The 13001-nt window shown below is 39.2% G+C and overlaps 1 protein-coding gene across 4 annotated transcripts in view; it reads left to right on the top strand.

The window, feature by feature from the left end:
* COL12A1 (collagen type XII alpha 1 chain) overlaps positions 1–13001 on the top strand; it is a 113980-nt gene that overhangs the window by 68097 nt on the left and 32882 nt on the right. For all 4 annotated transcript variants that reach the window (XM_034647821.1, XM_034647820.1, XM_034647822.1 and 1 more), the window contains 11 exons: positions 979–1108; positions 1798–1940; positions 3608–3737; positions 5484–5603; positions 6679–6825; positions 7550–7666; positions 7845–7991; positions 8747–8821; positions 10514–10653; positions 12007–12130; positions 12300–12443. In XM_034647821.1, the coding sequence (XP_034503712.1) occupies positions 979–1108; positions 1798–1940; positions 3608–3737; positions 5484–5603; positions 6679–6825; positions 7550–7666; positions 7845–7991; positions 8747–8821; positions 10514–10653; positions 12007–12130; positions 12300–12443 (1417 nt within the window). The remainder of the gene's footprint in view (positions 1–978; positions 1109–1797; positions 1941–3607; positions 3738–5483; positions 5604–6678; positions 6826–7549; positions 7667–7844; positions 7992–8746; positions 8822–10513; positions 10654–12006; positions 12131–12299; positions 12444–13001) is intronic.

Raw genomic sequence — 13001 nt, 5'->3', positions numbered from 1 at the left:
CCCCAGTCTCATGGAAACGTCCTTTCCTGATGAACATACTCTTGTGTTTGTGTCTTGTTTGCCGGCCTGTGAGAATGCCAACCACAAACGTGACAATGAGTAATGCTTATATGGTTGCTCCTAATGATTTAAGGCAGGTGTGAATAACTGCAGGGTTAGTTAGCAAAAATGAATTTTGGGAAAATACAAATTAGCTATATGAGTTAAAAAGCCCAGTAGTAAATGCAAATCATTGACAGACCTTGTCGATATGGGGTTTATTGTAACATAGAAATGGCTCCTTTATGAAAACATCTTAACGTTTGCTTTCATTGGCTCTTACAAATTGTCCAGTGTATTTTCAATTCATAGTACTATTCAGCTTTATAAGTAGATTAATAATGTAGGAATCAGAAATTACTAATTTGAATAAGCATAGTATCATAACACCTGGGGAAAGTAAATCGATAGACTAATTTATGTCTTTATAAAAAGGGACAATGGTGGCGAACAAAGATAAATGATTTGCCTGTCCCTGTGTATGGTAGGACTTATTCAGACAACGTTGCCCTTATCCACTTGTGGAGTGGCTATTTTAACACAGAATCTCTTCTCGACTAGCATGTGTGGGGGATCCCTTCTCTTATGTGTGTCTAACATTCGGGATACTCTTTAGGTAACTACCATGAGCCCCAGATGTTGTATTTGAGAATCTTCGCAATAAACATAAATGAGAGATAATTGAAGCTGCTAAGGGTAACTTAGTATGTTTATTAGCTCAGTAAGTATGAATTCACTTTTTTTTGGGTCAGGGAATTTCTGAGGATAAATTGTATCTCACAGTGTGGCTTTGTCAGATCTCAGGAGGAGGCATAGTAGTTAGCTTCTGACGTGCCTAGGCTCAGTTTTTTATTATAAATGTTACTGTGTTGACTAATAGAAGACTTGATAAGCATTTGAGTTGCTGTCCAGCAGAATTTGGCATTTCCTCCCCTCCAGATTGTGGTGCCAGGAAACTCGCGCACAGTACACCTGGAGCGGCTGATTCCCGACACACCCTATTCTGTGAACATTGTAGCTCTCTACTCGGATGGAGAGGGGAATCCCAGCCCTGGCCAGGGCCGAACGCGTGAGGCAGAAATCCTTTCTCCACCCCATTCCCTTGTAACTCAGTTGGCAGGGCTTCTCTGAGTGAGTGAGAAGTGGGAGGTGGGTGGTGAGTGAGAGGTGGTGAGAGCTTTCTCCACCTCTTCACAGGCGAGCGTAGGCCTGGGCATGCGGTTCTGCCTGGGCATCCCCACATTCAGATTCCAGGCTGAGGCTCTGGGCCCGTGACTGCCCTCGGTGCTGAGTGAACTGCAGTCAGCCATTTTCTCATCTGGGACTTAAGGAGGGGTTTTCCTCTTCTGCCCTGCAGTGAGTCTTGTCACCAAAGGGGCACTTTAGAAATGTGAGGGCTTGGCCTCTATGTTTCATTAAACAGGAGGTGGTTATAGTAGTTTAAGATAATCCTTTTCTCTCCCAGTTGGTATATTTAGGCTCAAACCTAGCTCAGTGTCACTGAAAGTTCAGCACATAACCGTAGCTCCGAAATGTAGCACTTTCTGTTGTTTATGGTTTTGCAGAAAAACCAGAGGAGGTCTATATTTTATCATAAGGGAGTAAATATCCTAGTGAATGTGAAACTCCCACAAATAACTTCTTTAATCTGACCCGGGTAGAATTCTTTTATTACCACCACCTCCCCCCCCCGGCCACCCACATGTCCACCGTGCTCACAGGCAGGCAACTAACTTGATTGTATTTTTATTTATTTAGTTCCACGAAGTGGACCAAGAAATATGAGAGTCTTTGGGGAGACAACCAATAGCCTCTCTGTATCCTGGGATCATGCCGATGGGCCAGTTCAGCAATACAGGATCATTTATTCTCCCACTGTTGGAGATCCCATTGATGAATATGTGAGTCCACTTCTCATTTAGTCAAGCATCTTGTCATCTCTTACCTGGCTGGAAGGTGAAATTAAGCTTCTTTCTTTGGGAGTGTACTGTGATTACAGTTGAGTAATTGTGTGATAGTCACATTTGATGTGTCTTCCTCTGACATGATATTGGGAACACCCAAATGCGTCTAATGTGGCCTCCCACATTACAGAGAATCAATGTCTTTGGGCTCATTTCTGTTCTAAAGACTGAAAAATTATCTTAGTGCATGAAATGCGTATTTCTAGCCACCTAATTTTATTCATAGGAACTGAGTCTAGTGAGACATGATAGCTAATATTCTGAGCTACTTAATGTTTAAAAGATGTGACCATCCAAATCTTCTCCTTTCTTTAAATCAAATTTCTCTACCAGGTATACATGTATTTAAGTGCTAACTGGTGTCTCTTTTCTTTAAATTTAACATTTTTCATCACACTTTGGTTTTGGAATATATGCGTTCTTATATTAATTTCAAACTTCTTGTGTGTCATACTATCTCTGGAGAACCAGATTTAGGTTTCTTGTAGTTTCCTCATAGCCCTCACCAGGCATATCCATTTGTTATGGATGGAAAAACTCACCACTCTTTAAAAAGTGTACTGATTAATTGAAGTGATAGGTCAGTAGAAGATTACACAAAATCTTGATAGTAAGGCAATTAGGTCTGTGGTCTGCAAACATTTTGCCACAGACCCTCTTGGATCATTCCCCCTTTGTTATCCCCATGTTATACTTCATCAGTTTGAACTTGATATGTTAAGCTTCAATTCAAACCCACATTTTTATTCATCAGAAACACATGTAATTGTCATTTAGAGTTTCTGATCAAAATGAGATAAACAGTATTACCACACTTGGTTTGCCAAAGCAAAGAAGCTGGTGCTCTAGTGTTTATTCAGCTTTGCCAGGGATGAGTACTTGACTTCCCCCCACTTTCTGAAAACGTTAAAAATATAACTTCTTCCCCCAATTCACCATTTGTAATCAGGGGACTCTATGCTGGGAATCACGGGCATAAGTGATGCACGTTGTTTGTAGAAGTAAAGCATAGGGTTGGAAGAGAGATTGAGAGATTTATCTGGTTCACTTCCTCATCACGGAGGTAGTTGAATGTATTTTCCATTTCCTGTTTTTCATCTTTTCCACCTAATTAGTATAAGCCAAGCTGCTATTCCTGAGGGCAGGCTCGGAGTCCATGTTTGCTCACCAATGCATTCGCAGCAGCGATCACCGCGCCTGGCCCACAGTGGCTGCATGGTGCATATTTGTTGCAGGAATGCATGAAAATGTAACACACAGATGGGAGGTGGAGACAAACATAGGGCCGCTGAGTGCTGCAGTAGTCAGTAATGTGCACCGAGGTGCTGTGTGTGTTCTTACCTTTCATCCTCATAATTTCCTCCAGAGACGCTAAGTCACAAGGCTGGTAAGTGGCTGACCTGGGATTCAAGCTCAGCTTTCTCTGACTCTCAAACCATTCTTGCACGGTGCACAGAGGCAGTGTAGACCTGGACGTGAGCATTGTGCAGCAGACGCAAAACATGAAGAAACCATTGCTATTTATAGAAATATATAAAACTTGTTGTCTTTTGATCTGGAAGGCCTCTGGCTGATAATTAATTTGTAATTTAACTTCCCTACAGACCACAGTCCCAGGCAGAAGGAATAATGTGATGCTGCAGCCGCTGCAACCTGACACTCCATATAAGATTACTGTTATTGCTATTTATGAAGACGGAGATGGCGGCCATCTAACAGGGAATGGAAGAACTGGTAAATGTCTTATCCCTTTTATAATCTTCAAGTTTTGCCTTTAACAATGCATCCCAAATACTATATTAATACTGAATTAACATTTACATTAAACATTGAATTTTGGCAAAAATGATATTGGAACAGAATTTGTATTTTAACTTTTTAAAAGTCCACTTAAAGAAGAAAAAGGAGACAAAAATCTGTATATTCTGCTTTGCTTGAGATAGTTTTGTTTCTCCTTTGAAAAACCATTGCATGTTCTCTGAATAATGTTTTAGTGTGTGTGGTAGCTGTTAACTCAGTCCATGTAGTATCAGCAAAAAACGCTATCCTGATAGAATCTTAAGTCATAAATAGAGAAGCAAGATGATTAGCAGTCATCTTCTGTCTTTACAAATTTTTCAATTTCTTTCTATTGTACTAAGTAATTTACAGAAAATTACAGTGTTTGGGCCCTTTTCTACCTTACATAGGGGTCAATTTCTTATTGTTTAGAGCAAAGGTTCTCCAAGTTGGTTGCTCATTGAAATCACCTGAAGAGCTTTAAAACACGCTTGTGCCTGGGTACCACCCCCAGGGGTACTAATGGAACCGGGCTGAGGTGTGGCCTGGATCCGCTTATGCTCTAGTGTATAGCCAAGATTGAAAGTCACTGGTTCAGCACAAAGGCAGGCTGGGCTATAGGTCTGAGTTCTGTTACTGGTCAATATTGGTGTTCCTCTTTCCACTTCATCCCACAAAAATCCACTTAAGTAAATGATTTCAGGTTCCTTGTTACACTCAGTTGCCCAAACTCCTTTGGTGCTTAAACAATCTTGACATTACGGAATTTGGGAGAGGTGACATTTGAAAGTTCCCAGGAGAAAAGCATGACTAGAATTGTTTCAGCTTAGTCTCTCAAGGCCAGAAATTTATATATTTACTGATACTTATTGTCTACAGGACCGAGTCAATGGAGACTCAGTTTAGTGATTCAAGATTATTTAAATTGAACAACTTTTCATTTTTCACATTCGCTTAGGTTTTACAATATATTTTGGTACTTTTCTGGGGGAAATGGCATGTTTTAGAATTTTGTGCTTATCAAAATACATTAAAAAAATCATTACCAGGCTTGAATTTTCCAGGATGTGCCAAGCCATTTCCAGTTTCTCTTGCAAAAAAAGTTTTTAAGTTGAATTCTTTATTTGTGTAATGCTATAAATAATAACTCCGGGACGACCCAGCATGCTGCCTGATAGCATTGGTTTACAGGGTGTGGAGTTGGAGGCAGTACTTCTAGAGGCTTGAGGATTTGCTCTAGGTTATGTTGGGGGAGGATAGAAGGGTGCTGGGAATGAACATCATTTCAGTCACTAGCTAGCTGTGTGGTCTTGGGCAAATCATATCTTATTTATGTGATAGGGTGGTTGGACTAGGCAATTTCCAAATTGCTTTTTGGCTGTAACAATCTGTAATCTATAACATGCTTAAAAATGGTATGAGATCTCTTGTAGTTTCTGCAATTCTGCATTATATAACCTACGAGCTCTGGGACTCATCAGTTCCTGAGTCCATTTGAGTTGCTGTTCGAATTTGGACAACTGCTAAGCTTTCTGTTGAACATTTTAAAACTTTTAGATTGTTTTCTGGACGAGGGCATTATAGGATTTTATTAAATTATTCTCATGGGACCGTGCTATCAGTGCTCATAATCAGTACTCATAAAGTTCTGTGCTGTCCTTGTGTGTCAAGTCAGTGATGTGTGCCAATATTTGCTTGCAGTGGGACTGCTTTCACCTCAAAACATACACATCTCTGATGAATGGTACACGAGATTCAGAGTATCCTGGGACCCTTCACCCTCTCCGGTTCTTGGATACAAAATTGTGTATAAGCCAGTGGGTAAGGAAGCACTTTTATTATCATAAAATGCATTAGACAGTTGTTTGTTTATGAGGGAGCTCATTAGATTCTCTTGATAGTTCAGTTGTCACCTCCTCTCCCACTAGAGGCAATATTTTTGGAAATAATGTTCTAAGCCAATAGTCCAAAGTGTCATTGTTAGTATGGGTGTAGATGAGACTCTCATCAAATTGCATGATTAAAAACTTTGGCCTGGTTCATAAAATTACACTAGTGGAATCTGTGTCCAGACATTCTGTATGTTTTTATGATTGTGAAATAATGCGTATTTAATCAATATAAACTTTTATATTTTCCCATTTTGTCAAGGTGTTATTCCATTTTGGACATATGCATTTTAGTTTATTCCTGCCGGGCTTGTTTTCAACTTCCCATTGACATTTGCACCTAAATGGATATCACCTTGATTAACTGATTTGCTATCTTTGTTTCTGTGTTCTGTCTGTATGTTTAATGAAACGGAAGAAAAATATTCTTCGTACCAAATTTGCCAGGGTCTCTTCCATGCACCCAGAGAGGGTGTGAGCTAGGAAGAGATTAAGGAGAGAGGACAAGAGAGAGAAAACATGGGCCTTAAGAGAGATAGCTGAAAGGAGGAGGAGGTGTTGGTAACTGAAGACATTCAGTAACCAACTTGTGGGACGAGGACCAAGACAGAAGTTCTTAAATCATCTCTACAACAAATTGGAAAAATGTTAATTGAGCACCTACTATGTGCAAAGCTGCCAAAGTGGGGCTTAGAGAAGAGGCTTGGGGTTTAGGGTAGTTGAATATATGATTGAATTTATTCATTAAAGAAACATTGATAACATATCTACTATTTTCTAGGTAGTGTGCTATGTATGCTTTGAGAGTAAGAGGTGAAGAATTGAGTCTCTTCTTATAGCTTTGTATTCACCATATAATGGAATGTATGCTACAGTGAACAAGCACATGATGGGCTGTGGAATCAATGGTGTTCATACTATCATTTGAGTATAAGTTATTTGATTTTAAGGAAAATTTGAGACTAGGGGTGGAATATTTCTATGTCTTTTTGTGATTGTTATTAAAGGTTCCAATGAGCCCATGGAAGTTTTTGTTGGAGAAATGACATCATACACGTTACACAATCTCAATCCTAGCACCACCTATGACGTGGATGTTTATGCTCAGTATGATTCTGGACTCAGTGTCCCCCTGACGGATCAAGGCACCACCTGTGAGTCACGTATCTTTTTCATGGTTGTAAGAAAAATGTAATACAAATTGCAAGGTCAGCCTGTTTTAATTTTATTTCTTCTTAACATATGCATGTTTCCTCAGCGTTAAGTAAGTGGCTCTTTCTTGTCCAGCCAAACAAATATATAAGGAATATAATTGAGTATACAAAAATGTATGTGATGAAATATATTTTGAATGTTGAAAGACAAAAAGTATAGAAATTATGATTTTATCCGTGAATTAGTTGTAAGATTAGATTTGGAATGCTACGTAGTTTTTTTGACACATGATGTTGAAACATATGTTACCTAAATGCATTGATTTAATTGAAAGTTTTCACAGAAATGCCGTGATTACTGACTCAGCCCAAAGATAGATCTTTTTGTCAACAGGTACTGAATAACTATTTAAGAATTTAGAAGAGCCCTTTGGAAAAGTTTCTTATTATTTTACATGAGACGTATTTGTTATTTGTAGTGTCCAGTAGAACTATATAGAATGCCTTTCCTTTGAAAATTAGAGATAGAAAGAGAGGTCTGTTTTAGCGGCACCACGTTTTCATGTATATTTCATTTAAGTTTCTTACAAGGAGACCTACTAAGAATTTAGGCATTTTTTTTCCAGCCACAGTGGAAGTTTTAAAATTGTGTTATGATTAAAAGTATGCTTTTTTTGTCTTTATTTGCAAAGTAAATCTATTTCTTTTTTTCTTTATTTTGTAGTGTATTTAAATGTGACAGATCTGAAAACTTACCAGGTTGGGTGGGATACATTCTGTGTTAGATGGTCACCTCACCGGGCAGCCACCTCCTACAGGCTAAAACTAAGCCCCGCAGATGGTACGTGTGCCAAAAAAAAAAAAAGAAAAAAGAAAAAAAATACTAAAAAGAACTGGAGCACATAGTAGCAACATTTTAAACTTCAGTAAAGGAGATGCCATTTTGCCTATGAAATGATATATAAAAATATCTTTAAATATAATTGATGGTGACAGTGGTATTTCTCTGTCATAATCAGGAACCAGAGGACAAGAAATCACAGTGCGTGGATCAGAAACCAGTCACTGCTTTACTGGACTCTCACCAGACTCTGATTATGGCGTCACTGTTTTTGTGCAGACACCTAATCTTGAGGGACCTGGAGTCTCTGTCAAAGAACATACCAGTAAGTTTTTGAGTAATCTGAAAGTCTCTGTAAGGCTTCTGAATAGAATGTTCTATGTGTGGGAGACTTCAGTGACTCCTGTGTAGGCACTTTTCCCTACAGGCCACAGTAATGATTGTAACGATGGCAGATTCATGAAGGAATCTGTGGCTGGTTCAGGACCTTTTTCTACAACAAATCCATGTTTTCCCTGTTACAGAGTTGGTGTTATTTTAAGAAAAAGGCTACAGGAGGGAGATATGGTTCTAGCTGGCAGTGAGAAGGTGAATATGCACCCATAGTAGTGACTTTTACTCATTGACCCTATTTGAAGGCCTTTCATGCATCCTTTGAAGCGTGGTTTTGCTTCCCACAGCTGTAGTCCAGTATTCCAATGACTACCGATGATACCATATTTGGACAAAATAGAATTTTCAATCTCTCAGTGCCAGGGAGACTTCATTTGCTATCTAGGACTTAAATTGCTCTTAAAATGAACTTCCTGTCGTATGAAATTTGTGCAGGTTATGGTCTTCTAATTATCATTTTTTTTTAAAGATTTTTATTTATTTATTCGACAGAGATAGAGACAGCCAGAGAGAGAGGAGAGAGGGAACACAAGCAGGGGGAGTGGGAGAGGAAGAAGCAGGCTCATAGCTGAAGAGCCTGATGTGGGGCTCGATCCCAGAACGCCGGGATCACGCCCTGAGCCGAAGGCAGACACTTAACCGCTGTGCCACCCAGGCGCCCCTCTAATTATCATTTTTTAATTCTAGCTGTAAAACCAACGGAAGCCCCTACGGAGCCACCCACGCCCCCTCCCCCTCCCACAATTCCACCGGCCCGGGATGGTAAGTGGCAGTACATTCAGCAGATCGGGATTTATAGCCTTCTTATTTATGTAGCCTGTACATGATTTCCAATTGATACAGGGTATTTCTGATTTACTATTCCTGCTGAAGGGTTTTTAGATTAAAAAAAAAAAAAAGATGATCAGTAATTGTCCTCCCTCTCAGGCCCATTTTTGTGTGTATAAAATCAGCCATGAACTATAGCTCTTCAGTTGGAGCTCAGAAACAGAGCTGTTTCCTCAATTTTGCGGATTAATGTCCAGCGACTCTTCGCGCATTCCGTGGTCACATGATGGGCATTTCTTTCTCCTGTCTGCTGGCATCAACAGGCACTGTGAAGTGTTTTGGCTGTATCTTCAACCTACCCCTGGGGCCTTTGGCTTTGGAATTCCTGGCTTCTGCCCTGGATTGCACAAAGCTAAAAAATGTTCATTCATTGAAGTTTGAGACATAATTGTCACTTGCAGTGAACTGGCAAAAAGATATGCTGAGCTAATAGGGCTGGTCTCTCAGTAATTTGGGGCAGTTCTCAGTGCTTTATCAGATTAAGTTTAAGCTAATTAACTACTGGTTTAGTCTTTTCCTACATTCTGTTTCCAGCGTTTAATTGAAAGAACTTCAGATGTTAAAAGTATTTTTCTTTTGTCTTAGAAGGTTCTAGAATGCTACAACTTTATTAAACCTATTAAATACATAAAATTAAAAATTAAAAGTGTATTCTTATAGGATAAACTAATATTATACAAGGCAAATAGTATTGTTATAAGATAAAATAATAATGGGTTTCTTTAAATTAGACTATTGAAAGAAATTCAGTAAATAAACTTGGCTTAAAAATATTGATTTTTTTTCTTAATAGACTCTACTTTTTAAAGAAGTCTTAGGTTCACAGCACAATTGAGCTGAAACTACATGGAGTTCTCATATATAACCTGCATCCCTCTCACCCCCCGCCCCGCCCCCGGCCCCACAGCCTCCCCTAGTATCAACATCCAGCACCAGAGTGGTGCATTTGTTACAGTCCGTGAGTCTGCATTGACACATCATTTTCATCCACAGTCTACAGTTTACATTAGGGTTCACTGTTGGTGTTATATATTCTACATGGTAAGTTTTTATATACTAAAATTTTAATTTTTTTTAACCCTCCAAGTCTGAAAATTCAAATCAAAGATATTATTTTATTCCTTTCCTTTCTTCCCTCTGTATAATTCTAGTGGCCTAATTTAAAATGAAAAGGCACCTTATTTCCACCAAATCTTCGATAATTACATACAAAATCTCCAGACCCACTGATGGCTATTCTTAAATTCTGGACATTCTTGCTTTTCATTTGATTGCCTCCTCATCTATTGTTTGAAGCCACTTGAAGAGTTCCATGAGGAAAGAGTATATATTTGCATAATGGGTCTAAACAGATGGGATAATTCCAGAGCAGAACTTGAGGGCCAGTTAGACTAGTGCTTCTCAAACCTTATCGTGTATAGGATTTGTCCGGGTATCTTCTTGTTGCTAATCTGATCCAGGATGTCTGGGGTAGGGCCCAGGATTCTGCATTTGTAAGAAGCTCCCAGGAGATGCTGCTGCTGCTGAACTACACTTTGAGGTTTTAGGCTGTATTTCTTGGTTTTTTAACTTCATTTGAATGAAAAAATTCATGAGAATTGGTGTTTCTCTTTTTTTTCCCCCTAGTATGCAAAGGGGCCAAGGCAGATATTGTATTCTTGACTGATGCCTCCTGGAGTATCGGGGATGATAATTTTAACAAAGTTGTAAAATTCATCTTCAATACTGTGGGAGCCTTTGATGAAATCAGTCCTGCTGGAATTCAGGTGGGTGCTGTTTCATAGGTGGCTATTCATTTGTAACGTCTTGTTATTTCCTTTGAATATTTGTTTTTAAGTAGAAGGGCTTTTCAGTATAAACTATGTTTTGACTTTTGTTACTTACTTTTTTCTTGACACATGTATTTTTGGGAAGGAGTTGGGCGTAAATGGCAAATAGAAAAATAAAAAAAAATAAACCCTCCGCTAGGTATTCTCTTGGCTAGATGATACTCCTTTTGGAGAGTGTAGGGCATTCCTGCTCTGACTTCCGGCTTAAGACTTCCCAGGATGATACATTTCCATAAAAGGTCATCTAATGTTCTGGAAACTAAATGCATTATGATTGTCATACGCTGTTAAGTTAGAGGACTCAGTGATGAATAGCGATTGGAGTGGGTGTGTGGCATTTTGTACTTGGTCATTGTGGCATCTTAGATTATGAAAATAAGAGATTTTGACATAAGTCACAAATAATTTCATAAACAAATCACTTCTTCTTTTATGGAATATACTAAATTTCAAATCCCCAAATAATCCTGTGAACGTTTTCCAACCTGAGAAGAGTAAAAATCCAAGCTACTTATAGTCTTTATTTAATGTGTTAGCAACCAAGCCATCTTTTCCATCCTTTTAGAAATTGAGATTTCTAATAAAGAATAAAAAAATAAGCACTGTATTTTATTAACTTCTATGTGCCAGCTACTTTCTATACATGATTATCAGTTCTTAAAACAACTCTAGAAAGTAAGTGTAATTATCTCCATTTTACTGATATGGAAACAAAAGCCCAGGGATGTAGAGAACTTACCCTCTGTCACATAGCTACAAACTGGCAGAGCCAGGATTTGAGCCCATTGAATTCTGACTATGAAGCCTGTACTCTTTTCAGTAAATCATATGCTACTAAGTTTGTGGTGAGTGCTGATTATTATCAACATAGGCAGCATTTTAGTATTACTGTGAAAAGTAGATGATGCAGTTAGTGAGAAGAAGCAGTTGGCTGAGAACCGATTGCTTCGCCGACATTTGAGATCAAGATGTGTGTGTGTTCTCATTTCTAATCCTGGGACCTCACTCTTCCCTAGCTTCACCCATCCCTTCCTATATCCTAGATAAAGGATGTGGATACCATGTGAATACAGCGTATTTACAATGTTAATATTATTGACAGTTTCTTCGAAGAGTGGAAATGAGAGGATTTAATGAAACAGTAGTCAGTGTTATAACAATAGCTATAAAGAGCTTTTACTATTCTGTCAGACCTAAGACACTTCCCCATTCAACAGCAGGAGTAGCCACTAGAAAATTAAAATATAAAAAGAGGCATCTTAACTCACCACCGACCACATTCCCTTTCAGGTCTCATTTGTGCAGTACAGTGACGAGGTCAAGTCTGAGTTCAAGCTGAACACGTACAATGACAAGGCCCAAGCCCTGGGGGCCCTCCAGAATATTAGGTACAGAGGAGGCAACACAAGAACAGGTACAGTTAAAGTGTACGTAGACCTTCACTCTCGAGAGTGTTGGGAGTGGTAGAACTGAGTGTGCTATCACATTTTATTACTCAGATTCTTATCAGTTGAGTGTGAGTAATGGCACTTGTGTAGTTTTCACTGAACTGACACTAAAATGTTCCATACCACACTCTATAGGCAAGGCTCTCACATTTATCAAGGAGAAGGTCTTGACCTGGGAGAGCGGCATGAGGAAGAATGTCCCCAAGGTGCTGGTTGTGGTCACAGATGGTCGGTCACAGGATGAGGTCAAGAAGGCGGCTTTGGTCATCCAGCAGTCAGGTAAGCATAGGCATGAATTTGATGCCTCGTGATTGCACTATTATCTTAACAGTTTTACATGTTCAGGAATGATTGCAAAAGATGACACTGCTGCTTTTACTTTATTGTTCCTGCTTTACTCTGTACTACATACCCTTGAAATGTTAGTTTATATTTAATCATGGATGGTTTAGTAATTGCTCAAAATGGACATGGTGTATATCTTTGTTGAAGATGTGACTCAGGGTGTGTGAAAGAACAATCCTTACTTCCCCAAAGTGGCTGGAAAGCTACGGAATGCAGTAATAGAATGCTCCTAGAGCAGGCTTCCTGCCACAGCAGAAGTGAATTTTGATGCTGGGTCCCTGTGCAGGGAGAAACATAGGGAAGCCTTTCACTTTAGCACATGCTTGCAGATGCAGACCCAATGCACATTGCTGAAAGGAGATGTCATGAGGCCTCAGAAAGACATCTTGGGGGTAGACCTTGAAAATCAAGTATCCTGAGAGCCTCCTGGCAACACTGCCCCTTGGATTCATTTTTTTAGAATTACTAGAGATAAAATGAGGTCTGACCAGT

This window comes from Ailuropoda melanoleuca, chromosome 19 (genome assembly GCF_002007445.2).
Source record: "Ailuropoda melanoleuca isolate Jingjing chromosome 19, ASM200744v2, whole genome shotgun sequence".
In the NCBI taxonomy this organism is placed as follows: domain Eukaryota; kingdom Metazoa; phylum Chordata; class Mammalia; order Carnivora; family Ursidae; genus Ailuropoda; species Ailuropoda melanoleuca.
Note: the sequence above shows the minus strand (reverse complement) of the source record. Positions and strands in the feature narration are given on the sequence as shown.